We start from the raw sequence: 23,380 nt of genomic DNA, 5'->3' as shown, positions 1-23,380 counted from the left end.
GTGACCCACTGTCGATCCTGCAGCGTGTCTGTGTGTTAGGTGCCCCGCAGTGACCCACTGTCGATCCTGCAGCGTGTCTGTGTGTTAGGTACCCCGCAGTGACCCACTGTCGATCAAGGAGGCTGCAGTTAACAGGAGCGGAGAGTTGGGTTTGTGCCTCAGATGAATAAAAGCACTTTACCCAGTTCTGGCTTTCTAAAAGGCCCCACTTGCAGTTCCTTGGACAATCTCTCACCTTCTGTCTCTTGTTTCCATCCCCACAAATCTTCTATATTAACTAACTGTAAGGGGAGAGGCAGTGGTTGTGGAGGAGTAGAATTCTCGTCTTCCACGTGGGAGACCCAGGTTCGATTCCCGCCCAGTGCGCCTCATGCACACCCCCCCACCCCGTCTGTCAGTGGAGGCTTGCGTGTTGCTGTGATGTTGAGCAGGTTTCAGCAGAGCTTTCAGACTAAGACAGACTAGGAAGAAAGGCCTGGCGATCTACATCCTAAAATCAACAAATGAAAATCTAATGGATCACAATGGTCCAATCTACAAGCAATCATGGAGATGAGGTAGGACTGGGCAGCCTTTTAGGTTACCATGAATCAAGGGCTGACTCCACAGCTGTTATCAGCAACAAGTATAAAGGGCAAAATATAGTATAAAATTGCTTACACTGTCAGTGACCCTTTCTGTCCTTCTTGATGTGTGTGTGTGTGTGTGTATGCATGTATGCATGTGTGTGAAATCCTAAGAAGTGGTTCCTATCAGTATAAAAGACTAATTGTTGGAGGGGCTTATTTGACACTTGATCAAGAGTGTCTTTCTAATGAAGTCTGTTAGTCGGTTAGAATTTACCAAGTAGGGATCCCACAGGCTGCAAAGGAAAGATTGTGTGGTAATAAAAATGAGTTAGACAGTAAGTTCTTTGCTCTGAATGACTTTACAACACAGTATAATTTAAGAACCCCTACCCAGAAAACTCCCCATGAGCCCAGAGTCTGGAAAGACTGGAGGAGAAAGGAGGATGAATTTGTTTGTTCTCCTTTCTAATCTGCTAGTCTATCACTGCTAACTGGTATGCTCAGCTGCTAACCTAAAAGGTGGAGGTTTGAGTCTACCCCGAAGCACCTCAGAAGAAAGGTCTGGCAATCTACTTCTGAGATATCAGCCATTGAAAACCCTTCTACTCTGACACACGTGGTGTCTTTTAGTGCCCAGTATTCTGCCGGCTTTCCAGATGTTGATCGTTACCTTTTTACTCCCTTTTTGCTCCAGGAAAGCTTCCCTAATGTCGCTAGACTAGACTTGATGCCCTGCTGCTGTGTGCTCATTATACCCTGCTCACACTTGTGCTGTTGTTTTAAATTGTCTGTTGAGATGTCTGTATTCCCTGACTACACCAAGAACTCCTGTGCACACTTGTGCTGTTGTTTTAAATTTTCTGTTGAGATGTCTGTATTCCCTGACTACACCATGAGCTCCTTTTAGAACTGGGACCATCTTATTTTGCATCCCTGAGATGTAAATGTAATGCCTCACTCACAACCAGTACTTGATAAATGTATATTGAACTACACTGGAGGAAAACCCATTGCCATCAAGTCCATCCTGACTCATAGTGACTCTATAGGACAGAGGAGAACTGCCCCATAGGGTTTCCAAGGAGTACCTGGTGGATTCGAGCTGCCAACCTTTTGGTTAGCAGCCATAGCTCTTAACCACTATGCCACCAGGGTTTCCACACTGGAGGAAGTGGACTTTAAATAGAAGCAAATGAATAAATGAGAGCTCAGTGTGGTGCACAGAAGCTACTCAGCAAATAATTATTCAATGAATGAATGAATGGCAAAAGAAATTAGCTAATCATATTAAATGTGTCAGGACTCCTAGTTGTTTTGAAGAAGGACAAAAGACTCCTCCATGCTAATGAAAGCCTTCCAGAATATGGATATTGGAGTGGTGTGTTGGGAAAGGAGCCCTGGTGGCTCAGTGGTTGAAGCACTCTGCTGCTAACCAAAAAGTTGGCGGTTCAAAACCACCAGTGGCTATGTGGGAGGAAGATGTGGCAGTCTGCTTCCGCAGAGCTTTCCAGCCTTGGAAACCCTATGGAGTCGCTATAAGTCGGGATCGACTTGACGGCAGTGAGATTTTTTGGTTTTTTGATTGGAGAATCAGTTATTCCTCCTGTGGATAAGCCAAAAAATGCCTCCAGGAGCATATTCTGAGTGTCTGTCTGCATAAAAGAGAGAATGTTGGTAGTACCAGAATTTCAACCGAGAGAGCCAAATTCCTCCAGAATTGAATCAATGAATATGTATTTACTAAATTGCTAGTGTCACCGAACTAGAAGACAAGCATTTGTAGAGACTTAAATAAGCTTATCATTCCCTCTGTTTTAGGAGCTTGACCTCTCTTGGAGGAAATTAACATTTACAGACAGGCGGGATTACCATCGAAGCTGCTGTATCCAAGGGGCCAAATACCCAGTAATTGCTTGGGGAGCTAGGAAAAGAATCTGACTTTAGTTTAGCATAAAAGTAACCATGCCGTGGGAGAGCTGGGCTCTAAGCTTGGATTTGAAGAATGGAGAGGATTTGTTTGCGTGCTTACTTTGTTTTGCTTTCGTTTTAAGGTAATAACAGGGAAAAACGGCCTTCTGATAGGGATACTAGTCTAAGCCCAGGGTTGGAATACATAACATGTGTTTTAGGAATATTGTTTAGACTAGATTTTCAGCGATGAGCGGTGAGTCTAGGATGATATTTTGGAGCCAGATTGTGTCTTTAATACTAAACGAAGAAATTCGGAGTGTATTCATCAGGCAGTGGAAGTCTCTCCAAGTTTCTGACCGTGTAAGGAACATAATTGTAATAATAACTCACATTAATTGAATACCAGGCCATGTAATAGGTGCTTTGCCTGCTCTGTGCCACTTAATTCTCTCTACAGACGTGCAAGGTGGGTTTGTTAGCTCCTTTTGTAAGTGACAAAACGGCCTATCCAGTAAGTGATAGTTGGGTTTGCCTGACTCCAAAGCTGGTGACTTTCTCACTACACCACGATTTTCAAAAGCAGTTGGCCCAGCCTTTCAGGTTCTTCAAAGAAATCTTAGGGGCCACTGAGGAAAAAGAGTGGATTCAAGTGGCCCAGATGAGTAGGACTCCTGGCCTAAACTGGGCCTTCTACCTCACTTCTGCTAGTTCAATTCTGCCTTTTTCTATAGTATACAACATACTACAGAGTGTTGATTAAATAATTATAGCCACCTAGGAAGAAAGTGGAGCCCTGGTTGCCCAGTGGTTAAGAGCCTGGCTACTAACCAAAAGGTCAGTAGTTTGAATCCCCCAGCCGCTCCTTGGAAACCCTATGGGGCAGTTCTGCTCTGTCCTGTAGGGTCGCTACGAGTTGGAACTGATTCGATGGCAACAGGTTTTGGTTTTTGGTTAGAAAGAAAGAAACTAAGGATCCAACAACAGGTTCTGGTTTTGGCCCTGTGGTATTTAACATTGTCACCACCGATCAAGGAAGACATTGGACGCCCAGTTGTTGATAATATATGGCTAGGAAGGATAAACTTATATGTTGAATAGAAAAATAAGATTCAGAGATATTCCAACATGTTGAAAGTGTGGATCAAATAAAAAGGTTCAAAGTTTACAGAGACGTGTGTGTGGTTTGCACTTACGCTTGTGGGCTGAATTGCACAAATGTAGACTGGAGAAGTGGTTCTCAGGGTCCTCCTGGGACCAGCAGCTTCTGCATCACCTGGGGACGTGTTAGAAATGCAGATTCTTGGGTTCCAACCTCACTCTGCTGAATCAGAAGCTCGAGGGGTGGGGCTCAGCGATCTGTGTTTTAACCAGCCCTCCAGGTGCTTTTGATGCTCACTTGAGTCACCAGGCTAAGGAAACCAGTCATCCCTCCTTCCTTGCCTTGCTTTGTTTTATTATTTCTCTTTATTCCACCTCATTTCAGAAAGGATTTGGGGTGGAAAATTCGCCTTAACAACAGTTTGCGTGTAAGAACAAAGTTCTGTTTTAACAAAGAGCTTAACATGGCTCAGTGGTATGACGCAGCTATTGCCAGAAGAAATTGTTGGCATTGATTGTAGTGACCGGAACAAGGCGAGCAAAAGCACTCTCTTCTCCATAGTCAGAATATTCTGTATATTCTGCATACTTTGCTAGATCATATCTGGAGTTTGTTGAGAAGTTGGTTTTAAAAGGGGCATAGAAAGCGGGCATGACGCAGATGGGGAAGCACCTCACACCTTGTTCTGAAGGAAGCATTTGAAAGAAGCCACCTCCTGTTACTGGGGGCTAGACATAGTGAAAACAGAGGAGAAGTTTTCATTTGCTCCAGAGAGCAAACTACCTACTGGAAATCCCTCTTGATTGATCCTAAGAGGGCAAGGTGTTAGCCCATGGCCCTCCAACAGGGCTTTGGTCATCTACTAAGTACTTCAGCCTTCTTTTCCTTCATCTGTAGACTATGGATAATAAGGCCTATGATGTCCACACCATAAGATTTTTGTAAAGACTAGAAAACATGTGAAAAACAATTAAATATTTGCAAAACCATAATGGATTGTACAAATATGTACAATAGTGCTATTATTAACTAAGACTAAACCATTGCCATCGAGTTGATTCCAACTCATGGCGACCTCATGTGTATCAGAATAGAACAGTGCTCCGTAGGATTTTTAAGGCTGTGACCTTTGGGAAACAGATCACCAGGCCTTTCTTAGGCACCTCTGGATGGGTTTGAATGGCCAACCTGATGGTTAGTAGTCAAACACTTAACAGACTGCGCCACCCAGGGACTACTTAACTAAGACTATTTGATGGAAATTTTAAGTTTAGTATAAAGAATAATTCCAACAATATGAACTATCAAAAAACGAGATGACCTTCCTCATTAAGTAGTGAGTTCACTGTCATGAGATGTCTTCAGACAAAGATTATAAAAATGGTGGCATGGCAGGGTCGTCTGACCTCCTCTGACTTCACAAGGGGGAAGGAGAATCAAGATCAACGGACTAAGGCTGATTCCTATGATGCCTAGGTCAAACACACCTCCACCCCTCAACCTTTCTACCAATTCTAACATCAGCCATCCCTCCCAAGGTACTCTCTACTCCTGTGCTGGATTCAATAATTTATTGCAATGACCACACAGAACTCACAGACAATACTCACAGTTATGGGGTTTATTAGGGAAGTAACAGGGTATAGTTAGGATCAGGAGGGACTCAGCATAGAGTTCTTCAATCAGGACAGCCTTTTCTCAGCCATGTCCACAGGCATGCCTCTCTCTGGCCCTCGGCCCCTTGGCCCAGCCTGTGCCCTGCTTGGGCAAGTGTTACAAAGCTTTTTAGCTCTGCCATGTGCCCGGAGATACCTCACTCTGCCAGCAAGCCTCCTGCCCGAAGATACTCAGCTGTCTTACTCAGTGGGCCGGGAAGCTCACTATGCCGTCTTCCGCCTCCTGGTTCTGTTGCCTCTGCTTCTGCCATTTCTGTGCTGCTACTTTTCACCATCTTGCCATCTCTAGTGTTACAGCTCTCTCTCTCTGTCTCCTGGGTCTAGGAGGGTCTCAGTGCAGGGATCCTGGGTCCAAAGGATGTGCTCCACTCCTGTCTTTTCTGCTTGGTAGTAGTTAGATCCCCCTTTCTGCCTATGGGATGGCTCATTTTAAGCCTAGCAGGATGGCAAAACTGACCAATCCCCTCATTAGGGTTCCATACACCTTATTTGCATGGTCCCACCCCCACAAGGGTGTCATGCACCTTATTTGCGTTATTAGCAAGCTATCCAGTCCCTTTGGTGGGCCACAAACACCTCATTTGCATAGTCCTACCCAGTCATTTGGTAGGAGTTACAAGACCATGGCGAGAAAGGCCATATAAAAGCCATACATCACACCACAAAGACACAGATGTTCAATAGTGAATTAACCTGTAAGGGCCTTTCCAACCCTAGTGTTTCATGATAGTGGAGTTAATGATTCAGTTACAAGCAGACCTAAGAGAATCATGCTCATAAACAGCAGAGTGAGTGTTTAATTCAGCATATGTTCATCATCTCTCTGTGCAAAGCACTGCAACATAAATATCCAGTTAAAAACAACCAAATGGGCCCACACTGGTGAACCTGGGGTCAATTTTTCTCCACAGCCCTATTGTTAAATTTTCCTTTTCACTAGAAGCTGGTTGAATTGGCTTCTTGGCTCTCTTGTAGCTCTGTGGATGTCTGAATATGGAAAGTAAAATTGAATTCCCAATGCTTTCTTATAACGCTTTTGTAATGTCTCTTAGGAGTGTAAGAGATATCTCTCTTGGTGTCTAAGCCAAATCCTGAGTTGATTTACAACATTATTCCTTTAAGACTAAGATTTCCTCTGCCTATAACTTTGCATCTAGACTTCTACTTCTTTTTCTGCCCCTAAACTATTGGGTAACATCAGTGACTTTCACCTCTGCCACTCCATCGTTGGCTGCTTTCCAGTGGCAGAGAGATGAATGGATCCTTTTGTGTAGAATTTTGTAATTCGGTGAAGAGCTTAGAGCCTTGACAAAGGCGATATGTGGATATTTTCCAAGTATTACATATAATTTATATATATCAGTAATGTAATGAAGGTGACATTCAAACAGCACTGTGGGTAGTTGCTAAGCCAGAGACGGCTAAATCTCACTCTCAGTACATTAGAATCCCTCTTTTCTAATTCATTCAAGATCAGGTGTTGGTTAAATGTTAAAGCACACTGTTGTTGTTGTTAGGTGCCGTCAAGTCGATTCTGACTCACAGTAACCCCATTTATAAAGGAACGAAACACTGCCCGGTCTTGTGCCATCCCCACGATTGTTGCTATGCTTGAGTCCATTGTTGCAGCCACTGTGTCAGTCCATCTCGTTGAGGGTCTTCCTCTTTTTTGCTGACCCTCGACTTTACCAAGCATGGTGTCTGTATCCAGGGACTGGTCCCACCTGATAACATGTCCAAAGTACGTGAGATGAAGTCTTGCCATCTTTGCTTCTAAGAAGCCCTCCAGTTATACTTCTTCCAAGACATATTTGTTCATTCTTCGTATAGGATTATAAAAAAATAAGAGAGAGATGCATATATTTTTTTAACTTAAAACATACATATATATACACACACATATATAATTCATATGCTGAATTTTTTATGAAAGACCAAGGACATTTCTTTGACTATGCTACCAGTTGACATTCCATATTGTGTTTCTTTGCATAAACTACATCCATAGTGCATCATCTACAATTTCTAGTTTTAGTTTCTTTGAAGTAGAAAGAGAAGCTTAAGGGCAATTGCCAAGCAAAGTGAGTGCAGCATCCTTCTAGATTTTTTCATATTATTTCGGTCTTTTATGGCTGTCTCTCCCAAATTATTTTTTAAAGCAACTTGTCTTTATGAAGACTTTCCAGAGCATTCAGCTTGGTTTTCATAGAAGCCTCTATCCTTCTGGTCCGTTATCTCATCAGTTTCTAGACCATTTAATTAACTTGTATAATTATGAGTTCAGTGGTCATAAACAGGTTTAGAAACATATTCAACGGATACTTGCTAAGCATCAAGCTCAACTAGCAGAACCAGAAGTGTTCAGAGCATACTAAAACCAAACCAAACCCAACCCATTGCCGTCAAGTTGATTCCAACTCATAGTGATTGTACATAACAGAGCAGAAATGTTCCATAGGGTTTCCAAGGCTGTAAATCTTTACAGAAACAGACTGCGACATCTTTCTCCCACGGAGTGACTGGTGGGTTCAAACTGCCAACCTTTCGGTTAGCAACCGAGGGCTTAACCACTGTGCCACCTGGACTCCTCGGAGCATACTAGAGAGAGCTTTTCAGCAATGAGCCACGGTGCATCAACCAATACAAATAGAGAACGAATGGAGAATACTGGTCACTCTGGTCAGTTAAGTGGAGACCAGTTAAGAGAGCTTTTACTAGTCAACAAAATTGTGTTTGTCATGATAAGGTATATAAAGAATGTAGAAGTGACTGCTGGTCTAGAAAACAGAACAACGACACCTGCATGTCCATGACTGTTCACATTCAACACACTTGTTGTTGGGAGATTGGAGAAAGGCAGAAAGCAAAGGCTAAAATAGGATGGGAAGTTGACCAGTCTGGTCACTTTTTGTACAAACTCTTGAATTTAAGAAAGTACTAAGAGATAATAGCAGCGGTTTGCTTTTTCCATGCTTCTCCCCGTTAGGTTTAATTTGGTGTGGGAGATAAATGGACGGTAAACACGGAACAAGGCGTTTGTGCCTATCCTTAGGAAGAACACAGCTTTCAAGTTAAGATTCGAGACGTTGAGATGTGATTAGAAGGTTTTCTAGCCAATTATGAACCGAAATCGTGAAGTTGTAGGAGGAGTACTTTTTTATAGCATCATTCAACCTTGTCAGCAACCCAAATGATTAAAGGTTTGGGAAAGTGCCTCTCTAAATATGGGCTAAAGGAACTGGGCTTATTTAGCTTAGAGAGAGAAGGAGCACAAGATGAGGGGGACTTAATCATAGACTCCAAGAATATGAGGGATACTGTATGAGTGATACAGCTGTTTCCTGTTTCCGCTAAGGACTGGGTAAGAAAAAATGGAGTTAAATTGCAGCAAGTGGGTTTAAGAACTCCTTGGCCATAAAGTTGGAGACAACAAACCCACAAGACCAAAGTGATTTCTCTGTTTCAGAATTATATAGCTAGCTAACTTTCTTGGGTGGTTTTACCGTGGCCTGTTCTTGAACTAGAAAAAGGTCTAGAGGAACTTTCACCCATGAGAGTCTGACGTTACGCCTTGTGTAAGCCCACCAGTGCTCTGTGGTTGATGTGGCCCTTATCTCCAAGTTTTCCAACGTGATTTAAAAGAAAAGCTCCAGAGCCTCTTCGTTGCTCCTTGTTCTGTTGTTGAAGTAAAATAATCTCGATTTTCTCCTTCACTATGAGGTAAAGAATTTCCACAGATTTTCCAGTGTGTTTTTTCTGCCCATTTGGTCAACGTTGTCATGATTTTAAAAAAAATTCTGCGTCTTCTATATTTGTATGTATGTATGTATCGTATCTGTCTGCTATCATATATATGTGATTTAACAATGAAAGCAATGTGTTGTCCTAAGCAGTGTGTCTAAGTGTTAGGGATGTGAGGATGAATAAGACACACAATGAAATATTAGGAGCCCAGAAGATATACAAAGCCTTATAGAATAATGCATCATCATAGGAAGTCAGCTAGGGGAAGAAGCTTGGAGACAGGAAAGTGAGTGCTGAGTATGTTACTAGTTGTTAGTCAGTGGGGCGGACAGAAATGCCTGAAGACTTCCTCTCATCAGTTGTTTTATTATTATTATCCCAAATCAGGTTAATTACAACATGTATGCCAAACTGGATAAACTCATTGCCGTAAAGTCAATTCCAACTCATGGCAACCCTATATGTTGCAGAGTTGAACTGCTCCATAGGGTTTTCTTGGCTGTAATCTTTATGGAAGCAGATTGTCAGGCCTTTCTTCCACAGTGCCACTGGGTGGGCTTAAACTGCCGACCTTTATGACTTGATGGCACCTGGTGGCTATATACCCAAATGAGAGTGCTTTCAATGTAAAGTTTGATTTCCAGAGGACTAGCTGCTCTGAAGCTGTGTTGTTAAAGGTATCGCTTTATGTCAGCATCAACTGTGTACACAATTCACACAGTATGTTTTCATCTTGTACAAACATCTATTACAATCCGATTAAAAATCTTTGCCTCTGTCATTGAATGTCTTCTGACATCCGGAAAGGGGTACCCATTGCCGTTGAGTTGATTCTGACTCAAAGCAACCTTATAGGACAGAGCTGAACTGCCCCATAGGGTTTCCAAGGCTGTAATCTTTATGGAAGCAGACTGCCACATCTTTCTCCCATGGAGAAGCTGGTGGGTTCGAACCACTGACCTTTCAGTTAGCAGCTGAGCACTTTAACAACTGTGCCAGCAGGGTTCCTTCTAGAAAGGGTTAAGAGTGAATTGTGATGCAGCTCCGACTCCTCCAACTCTTTTGGCCTTCAAAAAATCTGACATCGATGTGGGAGCATGATTTGGGATGGCTTTGAATCCTCTCCCCACACTTGTTCACTGGGAGGCATTGGGCGAGTTGTTTATTTAACCTCTCTGAGTGTTAGCTTTCTTAATTTACAAAAAAAGAAGGGTGGGAGTGGGGATAATGCTATCTTACAGGAATGTTTTGGGGAACTAAGTAAATTAAATAACATGGGCCAAGTCCAGTGTGCCCAACTCTTAGGTCTTGTTAATTTGCTTCCTTTAATTTGCAAAGGTCATCTTTTGCCTATGGTAGAGTCAAGATTCCTTGTATATTCTGTTTATCTAAAGGGGTTAGTTGGACGTTAGGGTAGGTATGTAGAGTTTGTCTAAAATTCATGAGGGCATCCCCAGAGTCCAGTTGTATGAATCTCCTTCTTTTTCTAAATATCCTTAATCCAGAAAAAGTCTGCTCTTGTGTCAAATATTCCAGGAAGCGTTTGTTGCCAAATTACCTGAAAGGAATCGTGAAAGGAAAGTGCATTTGAAAATCAGTGGAAAGATTGTAAGTTTTGTCTTACAAGGTTTAAAGGAGAGTTAATAAATCTTCTAAATATTCAGATGGCTGTTTAATAGACATTGATTAAATAGAGTGCTGTGCTTTGAAAAGATATCAAATTGAAGACAAATCCCCGCCCTGGGGAAGTTAATGAACTTGTTGGAGAGACCAAACTCATGTGCATGAAATAACCGCAGACCAGTTAGACTAATAGCAGGAAGGGCACTATAAAACAGTAGGGCTGGAGCCCCTAGTCCTGGGGGAAGACGGGATATAGGGTTTGGGTAAGGAGACTTAATATTGTGACTTGATGGATTCATAAAAACACTATCGTTTAAAGACAGAATTAAAAAAAAAACAAAAGAACCTAGAATGTTCACCTCCTGTGGCAACCCAGAAAACCCTGGTGGCACAATGGTGAAGAGCTCGGCTGCTAACCAAAAGGTGCGCAGTTGGAAGCCTCCATGCACTCCTTGGAAACCCTATGGGGGCAGTTCTACTTTGTCCTATAGGGTTGCTATGAGTTGGAATCGACTCAACGGCAGTGGGTTTGATTTTTTGGTTTATGGCAACCCAAGAGCATTCTGCGGTTGCCTTTTGCTTATTTGCAATGAATGCATCCTTCTGCTATCTTCAGTGTTCAGGCTGATTTGCTCTCAGACTCTCATCTACACCCTGTGCCAGACTGCTCCTGCCCGCATTCATCCTCAGTCTGCAGGATATGGAATATCTTTATAAATCATGACAGGTCACACCGAGAGGAAAAATCGCAGCTAGAGACTTACCTCAAAAGTTGAGGCATGCCAAGTATTTTAAAGTCATTGGGTTTAGCAGCTAAGGTTATAGGTCCTCTCTCTTTATTAGGAGGAGATTTGTGATTCATGGCCTTTCGGGGGGTGAGCGTGGGCCCTCTGAACTGGACTTTTCCCCTTGTCCCTTCCCACACCCCAGCTCCTCCAACTGAATAAGCGGGGAAGCAGAGCAACAAAACCATTAACTTAACAGCATAGAATTTATGGCTGAAATCTTGCAAAGCTTATGTGAGCAAAGAAAAACGATTACTGTTGCTTTCCTTCAGACACTTGGCTTTATGGTTCCCATCACCTTTATCATAACATGCTGCTGATTTCGTAGCTCTATTTTTCATGGCAAATGGCCTGGTGTTATGTTTTTTGTGCCATGTGGCCATGCTCTTGAGATGGCAATACACAGATAGACTAGAGTGGAGCTAAATTTAGATAATGAATTGGAATACTGTTAATGGTTTTGGTTTAGTCATGCTGTCAGTATGCCAACTGAGCTTTTTCCTTGCTCTTTCCCCTTGTAGATTCTGAAATCCAAAGATTTAACATCCCCAACCCAGCGCTACATCGACAGCAAAGTCGTGAAAACAAGAGCTGAAGGCGAATGGCTCTCCTTTGATGTAACTGACGCTGTTCATGAATGGCTTCACCATAAAGGTTGCAAACCACCCCTCTGTTTTCCTCCCTGGATGTTCAGTGACCCTAAGTTATTGCATGTTGATTGTACAAACACACACGACAATGACCTTGACTTCATGTTTTCCAGACAGGAACCTGGGATTTAAAATAAGTTTGCACTGTCCGTGCTGTACCTTTGTACCATCCAACAATTACATCATCCCAAATAAAAGCGAAGAGCTAGAAGCAAGATTTGCAGGTAATTAAAACTCGGTCATGGAAGGTGGTCGAGGAAAGGACACATGTAGTGTTGATAATCTTATAAGGGATACAGTCAGTTTGCATGTGAAAATTGGGTTGTTTGGGAGACCTGGAGAGTTTCATTTGTTTGAGCAAAGATATGGTTGGAGAAGGAAATATGGGGGCAGAAAGGATTGTAAGAAAGGCGTTGGTCCCCAGTTTATACTGATCAATGCCCAGAGATGACTTGGTCAGTATTAACCAACTGACTTGTTCACCCTTCAAATTATTAAATAGTCAGTGAAGCCTTTTATTCATTTAAGCAAATCAACTTTACACCTGTGCATTCAAGGTAACCCGTTGGTAATCCCCCAAACCCAGCATCAGGGACCCTAGACTACATTTCCCAGAAGAAAGGAGACCTCTCTGACCACGGCCTCCATAACTACCAAACATCTATTAGAATGTTGCACATTTTCTAGCTTGTACCTAGTATTCCGAGTGGTTTCCTCACCAAAACATGTAACAAGGTTTTCATTTCCCCCTCGCCTTGCTTACCTTTTAGTCGATTAGGCAAATGTCAGGGAGAGTGACGAGATGTCAAGGGTTCAAGTCACTTCCCATATTGGACAATGAGTCTGTGGCTGATGGGAGGTGAGAAGGAATCTATGCCATGTGGCTGGTGTAGTATGGGCCTTGCACTGCCAAGTCGGGAAGCAGATTCCCCTCCCCTTAGCTTACACCACTGGGGACCTCCATCAACTTTCAGAAGACTACAGTGGCCCTTGCGCATGGAAAAATACTCCCAGAGGTCTAGAGATTTATTTCAATCTCTAACGTAGTCATGATTCTCCAGTGCATGGAGATTAAATGCTTAAACTGGCAGTCTCTTGAGCACGCTTTGGAGAGCCTGAGGTTCTAAATCTTAGATGGAATCAGGAGAGTGTTGAGGTTGCCATAAAATAAATGAAAAAGCCCTTTCTTCACAGCTTCCCAAAGTAGCACTAGGTGAGGGTGACTTCGGTTTCCCTTGAACCCAATTCACTGCAGTGTAGTGGAAGTCTCCGTTCAAGTTCATTAGGGAAGTCTTCTGAGTTTAGTAGTCTTAGGGAAAGTGTGAACCAGCAGGGCGACAAGGCACGTTCTATTGCTGTGCCTTCAACCCTTGAGGGGGTAAACACAGCCCACACGGAGGACTGGCTAAATAAACTGCCTAGACTGCCCTTTACCACGAGTCAGAATCGACTGGAGGGCGACTAACAAGAAGATTGCCCTTGGACTAGAGGTCAAAGACTTACCCTGCAGTGACTTTGAGAACCAACAAGCCCTCGCTTTGACACTGAACTTCCTTCTGACAAGAGCCCCATTTAGAAGTGGTGGTTGTCACCTGCGGTCATCCTCTTGTGCCGTATCTGTGTCCACGGGGGGCGGGGGATGACTCTAGCAGCTGATGCTGCTGTGGTGGTCATCACTGTTATTTGTGACAATATGCAAAAGAAAAAAAATATGGCTGATGGTATTTGATGACGGTAAAGCTAAATGTTTATTACCCGAATGCATTTTTTCAAGGTATTGATGGCACCTCCACATATACCAGTGGTGATCAGAAAACTATAAAGTCCACTAGGAAAAAAAACAGTGGGAAGACCCCACATCTCCTGCTAATGTTGTTGCCCTCCTACAGACTTGAGTCACAACAGTCCAACCGGCGGAAGAAGCGTGCCCTGGATGCCGCCTATTGCTTTAGGTAAAGGAAATAAAAATAAAACAAAGGAATTGTGTCTGTTAACCTTGATCTGCCTTTGCCCTTTCTTTGGTTACATACTGGCCTGGACTGAATTAATTGGTTAAAGCCCGGTGTAGTACAGGGTAGCTATCGTAGCTTATAACATGGTTCTTCCCAAAGGCTTAAAACAGCCATTAAGGGTTGGATTCGTCAGCTCTTTAAGGTCCCTGGGTGGCACAAATGGTTTGCCCTCCACTACTAACCAAAAGGTTGGCGGTTCAAACTCACTCATAAAATGCCACGGAAGAAAAGGCCTGGCAATCTGCTTATATTAAGAGTATGGCCTTGAAAACTCTATGGAGCAGTTCTACTCTGTTGCACATGTGGTCGCCATGAGTCAGAATCTATTTACAAGCAGCTAACAACAACAATTCATTAGCAATGGTCTCTTTAGCAATGACCTGAATGTGAAGGGGAAAAACTAGTGCCTTGAATTTTTCCCCTAAATCTTCTGGCTGAAGAAGAAAGTGAGCTGTCTTCGCCCCAGAGCAAATATGAGCCTCCATGAAGTGCGTGGTGGCAGCTCTTAGGGAAGAAAGAGGCACTGTCTGTATGAAGCTCGTGCCCTCGTTCCAGAATGCCTGCTCATGCCCCTTGTGTAATACAGAGCAGAATAGGAGACAAGTGAGGGAGCAGGGCAAGAAGGATTTATTTCCCATTCCCACGTGAGTACATGGCGGGAGAATGTGATTGTTCTTCCATGGTTTCTTATCAAGGCTGGTAAGAGGAGAACTCTTTATTTTGAGAATCATGGGGCAGTGGGAGTCTCTGGAGCCCTGGTGGTGCAATGGTAAAGAGCTTGGTTGCTAACCGTGAGGTCAGCAGTTTGAAACCACCAGCCACTCCTTAGAAACCCTAGGGTGCTGTTCTACTCTGTCCTATAGGGTCGCTATGAGTTGGAATTAACTCAAGGGCAACTTTTTTTATGGGAGTCTCTGGGTGATGCAAATGATTAACACCCTTGGCCGCTAACCCAAATATTGGAGGTTCGAGTCTACCCAGAAGGGCCTCAGAAGAAAAGCACGGTGATCTACTTCTGGAAAATCAGCCATTGAAAACCCTATGGAGCGTAGTCCTACTCTGACACACAAGGTGTTGCCGTGAGTCAGAATTGACTCAACGGCAATTGGTGTGGGGCAGTGAGAGGTCATCACTGATAAAGTGCCCACGATGTCAGAGTTCATGAGTATAGTGGCCTTTTTTGGTTGCCAGTGGTTGTACTCAGCAAGACTCCATGGTTTCTTGATCACTGGTTCATTCCTAGATCAAGGAACATGAGATGAAATAAAGGATTTATTCTCAAAGAAAAATGTTTGCGATAGTTCTTTGTAGCTGTTGTACTTCATTCATTTTATATTTGAAGGGATAATAGAGGCTCGACGGCAACACTGCCCACTGTTGGTTGGAAAGAACTTGTTCTCTTCCAGCCACCTGTCTGCTTATATTTGGTTATTTGAGGGTAAAGGTTTGACTTCCCAGGTCTCAGACAAGGACATTGAGACATAGAGCTCATGAGGGAAGGTAATTCAGCAAATCGCCGTAATATCCCATCATGAAAGTCACTTGAGATTACAATAAGGCCATTAAAACCTGGCCCATAACATATGCCTGTTAGAAGTTGGTTGAATAAATGAATGAGTCATTTTTCCAGCTCGGGGTGGAGGGAAAACCAGCTTTAAAATCTCCATTGCTCTTTCTTTTAACAGAAATGTGCAGGATAATTGCTGCCTACGTCCACTTTACATTGATTTCAAGAGGGATCTTGGGTGGAAATGGATACATGAACCTAAAGGGTACAATGCTAACTTCTGTGCTGGCGCGTGCCCATATTTGTGGAGTTCAGACACTCAGCACAGTAGGGTAAGTATTTGGCTCACTTGCCCTTCTGTTTTCGGGTTGCTAAAATGGACCCCTTGATGGTATTTCCAAATGAATTCTATGTAGCGTGGCCTCCTTTCATCACCGCAAGTGGATGGATGCTGGAGAAATCCTTTTGGATGATGAGGAAGCATGTAGGCTATAGATAAAATCAGAAGGTAACACTCATCAATTCGAAACAGTAGGCCTTGCCTTCCCAACTACATTTTAAGCAACTTGAGGGCAGTTTTACTTATTTTTTCCCCTTGTTTTATATTTTTTAACAACTGTAAGCATAAGTAGGTAGCCAGGAAAAAAAATATGGAATGAATTACTCTCCCTCTATATATATAGTGTCATGGTACAGCTAGATGTGAAGGGAGGTAGGTCCCCATGTTAAAAAAAAAAAAAAAAGAAGAGATTTCTTATTATTACCTAAGGAACTGTCATATTAGAAAGAGCGTGGATGTTTTGGCTTAGGGATTTACTGTAGTTAGGTGCCATCGACTCCATTCTGACTCATAGTGATCCTGTGCACAGCAGAACAAAACACTGCCTGGTCCTGCACCCTCCTCGTAGTTGTTCCTCTATTTGAGCCAATTGTTGCAGCCGCTGTATCAATCCATCTCCTCGAGGATCCTCTTTTTTGCTGACCCTCTGCTTTCCCAAGCATGATGTCCTTCTCCAGGAACTGGTCCCTCCTGATAACATGTCCCAAATATGTGAGACAAAGTCTTGCCATCCTTACTTCTAAGGAGCATTCTGGTTGTACTTCTTCCAAGACAGCTTGGCTCATTCTTCTTGAAGTCCATGGTGTATTCAGTATTCTTCACCAACACCATAATTCAAAGATGTCAATTCTTCTTTGGTCTTCCTTATTCATTGTCCAGCTTTCGCATGCGTATAAGGCGATTGAAAGTACCATGGCTAGGCTCAGGCACACCTTAGTCCTGAAAGTGACATCTTTGCTCTTGAACACTTTAAAGAGGTCTTTGAATCTGATCTGCTTAATGCAATGAGTCATTTAATTTCTTAACTGCTACTTCCATGGGTGTTGATTGTGGAAGCAAGTAAAATGAAATCCTCGACAACTTCAATCTTTTCTCTGTTTATCATGATGTTGCTTATTGGTCCAGTTGGGAGGAATTTTGTTTTCTTTATGTTGAGGTGTAATCCATACTGAAGGCCGTAGTCTTTGATCTTCATCAGTAAGTGCTTCAAGTCCTCTTCACATTCAGCAAGCAAGGTTGTGTCATCTGCATATAGCAGGTTGTTAATGAGTCTTCCTCCAATCCTGATGCCCCGTTCTTCTTCACAGAGTCCAGCTTCTCAGATTATATGCTCAGCATACAGATGGAGTAGGTATGGTGAAAGGATACAACCCTGACGCACACCTTTCCTGACTTTAAACCACATAGTATCCCCTTGTTCTGTTTGAACGACTGCCTTTTGGTCTATGTACAGGTTCCTCCTGGGCACAATTAAGTGTTCTGGAACTCCCATTCTTCAAAGTGTTATCCATAATTTATTATGATCCACACAGCTGAATGCCTTTGCATAGTCAATAAAACACAAGTGAACATCTTTCTGGTATTCTCTGCTTTCAGCCAAGACCCATCTGAATGTATTTACTGGTAATTTACTAGTATATGATACTGAATGGATTTACAAGTGTATGACAATTAGAAAGTGAGTTAACTTCTCTGAACCTCAAGTTAGTATCAGGAGAAAGGAATGTGTATATTAAAAATTATCTTTAACTGGGCTAAACCTGAGAGCTGATGTCAAGAACAAAATGATGATAAATGTGAAATGATTTTCTTCAATAATTTGGAAAATTAGTATCTCTAAGTATTTTTTAATAGAACCCAAAGTAAATGAGAATCTGAATATTTTATCAAGTTGCTTAAATCAAAATAGAGAGCTAATTCCAAAGGCAGGCCCTTGATTGGATGCTACAGGTTCCCAGGCCAGATCAGCAAAGACTTGCTCTATGTATTTAATGGCAGAGTTCCCGTGTGTTGGAAACAGTTAATGTTCTTGGCTGCTAACCGAAAGGTTGGAGGTTCGAGTCCACACAGAGGCCCTCAGAAGAAAGGCCTGGTGATCTCCTTTAGAAAAATCAGCCATTGAAAACCCAATGGAACACAGTTCTACTGTGACACACAAGGGGTTGTCATGACTTGGGATCGACTCAGTAACAACTGTTTTGGGTCTATTTTTTTTTTTTTTTTGTATGTAATAGAGGAGCCCTGGTGGCCCAATGGTTAAAAAGCTCTTCGCTGCTAAATGAAAGCTTAGCGGTTCAAACCCACCAGCCGCTCAGTGGGAGAAAGGTCCTGGAGATCTGCTCCCATAAAGATTACAGTCTAGGAAACCCTATGAGGACAGTTCTACTCTGTCATATCGGGTCGCTGTGAGTCGGAATCCACTCGACGGCACACGGCAACAACAGCTCGTATTTGGCCATATGCTCATTGTATTGGTTTAAATTGTGTATGTTGATGTAGAATTTAGAGATAGAAAGGATTTTTATGTTATCTTATCCAAAACTGTCACTTTTCTAAAGACACTGGGGTTCTCGAGAGTGTAGATCACTTGCCCAAGATCTAGCAGAAAGGACATGACACACCAGGGTCTGGAGTACAGGCCTCCTTGCTTTATAACCAGGGCTCCGTTTTCTCTGTCTTGCTAACTTTAATTTCTGCGATGTGGCCATGCTTTGGGGTTTCTATTCTGCCCTTTATGCCTCTGTAAATCTCCCTATTGGAGAGGCATTAGAAAAATTGCCTTCACTGCAGGGTAGGAAAATGGATCTGCTGCCAGAAAGGTCACATAATACATTCAGCCAAATTCAGGAGTTTGGGGGGTTATCATTTATTTTGGACAATCTGTATCCTTGAATTCCTTTTATTCCTGTGAAAAATCATGTGTTAGTGAAATATGAAGTCTATTTATTTATAAATGCCTACATATGCTGGACTTTAAAATGAGAAGTACGGCCCCCCTTTCTTCAGCTGTTTTCCCGGCTCCCCTGTAGACTTTGGCAGTGTGGGGGGACCATGTGCTTGGCCACGTGAGAGTGCCTGCTCATGCTGCCGCTTTGTCCGGGCTCTGGCTGAGCTGCCTCCTCTGGGCAGCCGCGGCAGTAGCTGTAATGTGGGCAAGGCCCAGTTGCCAAGTAGAAACATAATTCTCCTCCCTGATCCACAGAGGGAGTGTGTGAAGGCTGGAACCATGCTTGTTTTTCAAGGAGAGAGGAAGAATAGCTGTCATGGTCACATATGTGGTTTGGACAGCTCCCCAAGAAGCCAGAGGTAGCTTAATAAAGTAGTCATTGTTGCTGGGCTGAACAGATCTTCTGTCTTAGGCTAAAACACTGCAGCAAATCTCGAGGAAAAGGCACTTTGCTGTGCGACTAACACATTAATGGCATCTTTGGAAATGTGTCTGTGTCATCGGTGGGTAACCTGCATACTTCCATTGGCGAAAGTCGCACACGCCTTTGATACAGTATGGGGTTAAAAGTACAGGACGAACTGTAGAACTTTCTCTGCATTCTCTTTGAAGATTGCCTATCTGCTCCTCTAGCTCAGCCAGTACCATTTACCACGTGGAAGGCTACCGGAAGGGCTTATTGTTATTACTGTTGTTCTAAGCAAAATGTAAGAAGGTGATTAAGAATATAGACTGCCTTTGCTGCCCGCTGTTAGAATCACTGCATTTATGAAAAGACTTTTATCGGTAACTTTTTTTTCCTTAATGAAAATTTGTTGTTGTTAAGTGCTGTTGAGTCGATTCTGACTTATAGCAACCCTATAGGACAGAATGGAACTGCTCCACAGGGTTTCCATGGAGCTGCTAGTGGATTCGAACTACTGACATTTTGGTTAGCAGCCGAGCTCTTAACCATGGCATACCAGAGCTCCTAACTGCAAATTTAGGTGACATTCTAGCCTGAGAAGACACTTAGCATAGAAAGAGTCTACACTGCGGACAGGTGGCTTTTTCTCTACCCAAGGGTAAATGAAAGCCCCCGTGGGACCTGTAGGCAGAATGTTTACCCTTCTGCTTACTTACCCGCGTGTTGGTTACTTCACCTAGCACAAAGTCTTATTGTGATGTCCAGAAAAGACTTACTAGGGCTATAAGGTAAAAACAAAGTCTTTGGAGTCCCTGACCGCAAGGGAACTTTCAATCTCATTGGGACGTAAAAATATATACTTGTGAATGACCTCAAGTTACAAAGCAGCGCGGAAACAAGAGCAGGGTACTAAAAGGATCGATTTTTGCAAGGGACTGGGGAAGGGTACACAACAAAGCAGGGAGCAGAGTCGAGGCTTTTTGGAAAAACTGGGAAATCTGTTGAGTGAGCAGTTTTGTCCTATCTGACTTTTGCAGGATCCTTTGTTTAAGATGTACAAGAAAAGGACTCAGTGGGAAAATGGTTAATTCCGTGGTTACTACGGACAGTGATACATTTACCTTAATTTGGAATTGAGGAAAGGAAATTTTAACCAAAACAATAATTCAAATTGCCAACTCAGTGCTATGAGGTCCCTGGGTGGCCCTCAGCTACTAACCTAAAGGCTGGCAGTTCAAACCTACCCAGCAGTGCCACAAAAGAAAGGCCTGGCGATCTGCTGTCGTAAAGATGTCAGCGAAGACAACACTAGAGGGCAGTTCTGCTCTGTAACACGTGGGTCGCCGTGAGTTAGAATCGACTCAACAGCAACAAGTTTCGTTCGGGTTGTGTTCTCAGTGCTAGGGATGCTAAGATAGCAATACGGAATAGATCTCGGAAATAATTGCTTTTTTCTTTTTTTGGTCTTTCCCTGTATTTTCTCCCCACTGCTGTGCCCTTTCAGGTCCTCAGCTTATATAATACCATCAATCCAGAAGCATCTGCTTCTCCGTGCTGTGTGTCCCAGGATTTAGAACCGCTAACCATTCTCTACTACATCGGCAAAACACCCAAGATCGAACAGCTTTCTAATATGATCGTGAAGTCTTGCAAATGCAGCTAAAATCCTTGGAAGAGCGGCAAGACAATAATCATGATGTTGACGATGATGATAATGACAGCAATAACGATGTGGTAACCAGAAAACATAAGAGAGCCTCAGTTCATCAGTGTTAAAAAAAAAAAAAAAATTGAAAAAGCGGTACTAGTTCAAACACTTTGGAAGTTTGTGTTTTGTTTGTTAAAACTGGCATCTGAAACAACAACAAAAAAGTCAAAGGCCTTATTCTACATTTCACTACTCTGTAAGGGAGAGAGACAAGAAGCAAAACGTTTTTTTTTTTAAGAAAAAAATAAACACTGGAAGAATTTGTTAGTATTAATTATGTGAAAGAAAAAAACAAAAAGGAAAAAAACCCAGGAAAATCGCGTTAAGTGGAGTTGCTGTACGTACCGATCCTATCCCATGCCTCACTTGATTTTTCTGTATTGCTATATGCAATAGGCACCCTTCCCATTCTCACTCCTAGACTTAACAGTGAATTATTTATTGTGTGTTACTATCTAATGAACGTTTCATTACCCTTGGAAAATAAAACAGGTGTATAAAGTGGAGACCAAATAAATACTTTGCCAGAAACTCGTGGATGGCTTAAGGAACTTGAACTCAAACGAGCCAGAAAAAAAAAAAAAGGTCATGTTAATGGGATGAAAACCCAAGTGAGCTATTATATGACCAAACAAGTCTGCGTTTTAAGATAAAGACCCTGAAAATACATGCTATATACCAACTGCATAAAGAAGCTTCTTGTAAGGTTCAAGAACTGAAAAGTCTGTCAATAAAGGAAACTTTCCGTCAAAATAAGTCTGTAAGATTTTTTTCTTTTCTTTTTAATTGTAAATGGTTCTTGGTCAGCTTAGTAAACCAGTGAAATGTTTTGACATGTACTGGTCAAGCTCTGGACCTGAGAGTATTGCTGTATAGCTATGCTATAGGGTTCCCGCCTTTCCATTTCGGTGTATGTAACCATACCTATATTATTACAATAGATGAGTATAGAAGCCAGCATAATTGGAAACACATCTGCAGATCTCTTTTGCAAACTATTAAATCAAAACATTAACTGCTTTATGTGTAATGTGTAAATTTTCGCCATATTTTTACTATTCTGTAATACTGTCAACTATTATTAGATCGGACTTCAATTTGGGCTGTTTTGAATGGTCCCTCAGAATCATGTGTTTCTTTTCGCTGGCCAGAACTTTTGCGTAAAACCCCTGTATTTTGACTTGCACTACAAATACATGTTTTCTAGTATTTGCTCAACTTGTGCTTTGTGTATTGTCCATTATTATGACATAAGCTACCTGAGTCCACTTGTTCTTCTTTTTTTACGAAAAGAATAGATTCAAGTTCAGTGTCTTCCTGCACCTTCTAAGCATCACTACTAAGCAGTTCCAGCTTTGAAAGTGTTTCTTTTAGGAGAATGAGGAGTGTTACAGATACTTAGATGAGCGAGGTGGAATGTCTTAGTTTTAGCAGAAACTTCAGGATCTGTCTTGGAGACGAAAGTTTCTCTAGCTCGTCTAATCGGTTCTTTCACAGGATTCTCTGGTTATGGAAGAGAAGACAGTTCATAGCAAACATCTTTTGCTTTGATCAGGCTTCTCATGTTGGGCGGAAATAGTACGATTTACATTTTAGTTGATTTTTTTTTAAGGAGAAAAAAAGTGAGGTCAGCATAAGTCATTGAAGTTAAGGGTTTTGTAGATGTACTTTGAAGATTGAGAGGTATAAGCCAAATTCTCCCACTAGCAACACATTTTTTCTTTCCCGAGTGAGAGTTACCTACATTTGAGGCCAGAATTTACCTTGCTTTAGTAAATAGTTTGCCCATCACTGCAGAGGAGTTGTCATTATGTTGGGATTTGTAGGAAATGTCAGTTTGTCGGGTAGGTCACTTCTGTAGCTTTAAGATAAAAGTGAATAGGTAAAACAACGCAATATTTTCAGTTTCACCGAAAGAGCAGCCTAGTGAGGGGTGAACCCAAAGTGAAGTTGTTTGAGATGGCATCCTTTTTTTTTTTTTTTTTTTTGGAATTTCCTGATCATTCATTAAAATGAAGAATTGGATTTGCAGATTTGAAGACTGGAAAAGCAAGGGATGGGTTACCACCCACCCAGTAAACAATCCTTGTGTTGGATGTAACCCAATCCCAGATTTGGGTGGGTGTCCTTTTTTTTTTTTTCCCCTCTGCCATTTTCCCGTTAATTCCGTGTAAATCACTTTTATTTCTACAGGTGTTTTCTGTCAGATAGGATGACATTTTGTTTTGTATTATTTTCTCTTTCCTTGTGAATGCACTGATAATATTTTAAATGCTCTATTTTAAGATCTCTTGAATCTTTTTTTTTTTTAAATTTGGGGGTGGTTCTATAAGGTCTTTATTTCCCTTAATATTGCCATGGGTGGGAACTGAGGCAGGAGGGCGGGGGATGTTAGTGTGCGGG

The 23,380-nt window shown here is 42.3% G+C and overlaps 1 protein-coding gene across 2 annotated transcripts in view; it reads left to right on the top strand.

Annotated features, from left to right (window-relative positions):
* TGFB2 (transforming growth factor beta 2) overlaps nt 1–21,727 on the top strand; it is a 108,067-nt gene extending 86,340 nt beyond the window's left edge. The window contains exons 4-8 of one of the 2 annotated variants that reach the window (XM_004375929.1): nt 11,929–12,061; nt 12,171–12,281; nt 13,832–14,009; nt 15,755–15,908; nt 20,774–21,727. In XM_004375929.1, coding sequence (XP_004375986.1) covers nt 11,929–12,061; nt 12,171–12,281; nt 13,832–14,009; nt 15,755–15,908; nt 20,774–20,932 — 735 coding nt within the window. In that variant the 3' untranslated portion in view covers nt 20,933–21,727. The remainder of the gene's footprint in view (nt 1–11,928; nt 12,062–12,170; nt 12,282–13,831; nt 14,010–15,754; nt 15,909–20,773) is intronic. The other variant, XM_004375930.1, reaches the window with a different exon arrangement.
* Nucleotides 21,728–23,380: the final 1,653 nt, after the last annotated feature.

The sequence above is a fragment of the Trichechus manatus genome, unplaced genomic scaffold (genome assembly GCF_000243295.1).
Source record: "Trichechus manatus latirostris isolate Lorelei unplaced genomic scaffold, TriManLat1.0 scaffold00039, whole genome shotgun sequence".
Taxonomy (NCBI): domain Eukaryota; kingdom Metazoa; phylum Chordata; class Mammalia; order Sirenia; family Trichechidae; genus Trichechus; species Trichechus manatus.
This window is presented reverse-complemented; position numbering and strand designations above follow the sequence as displayed.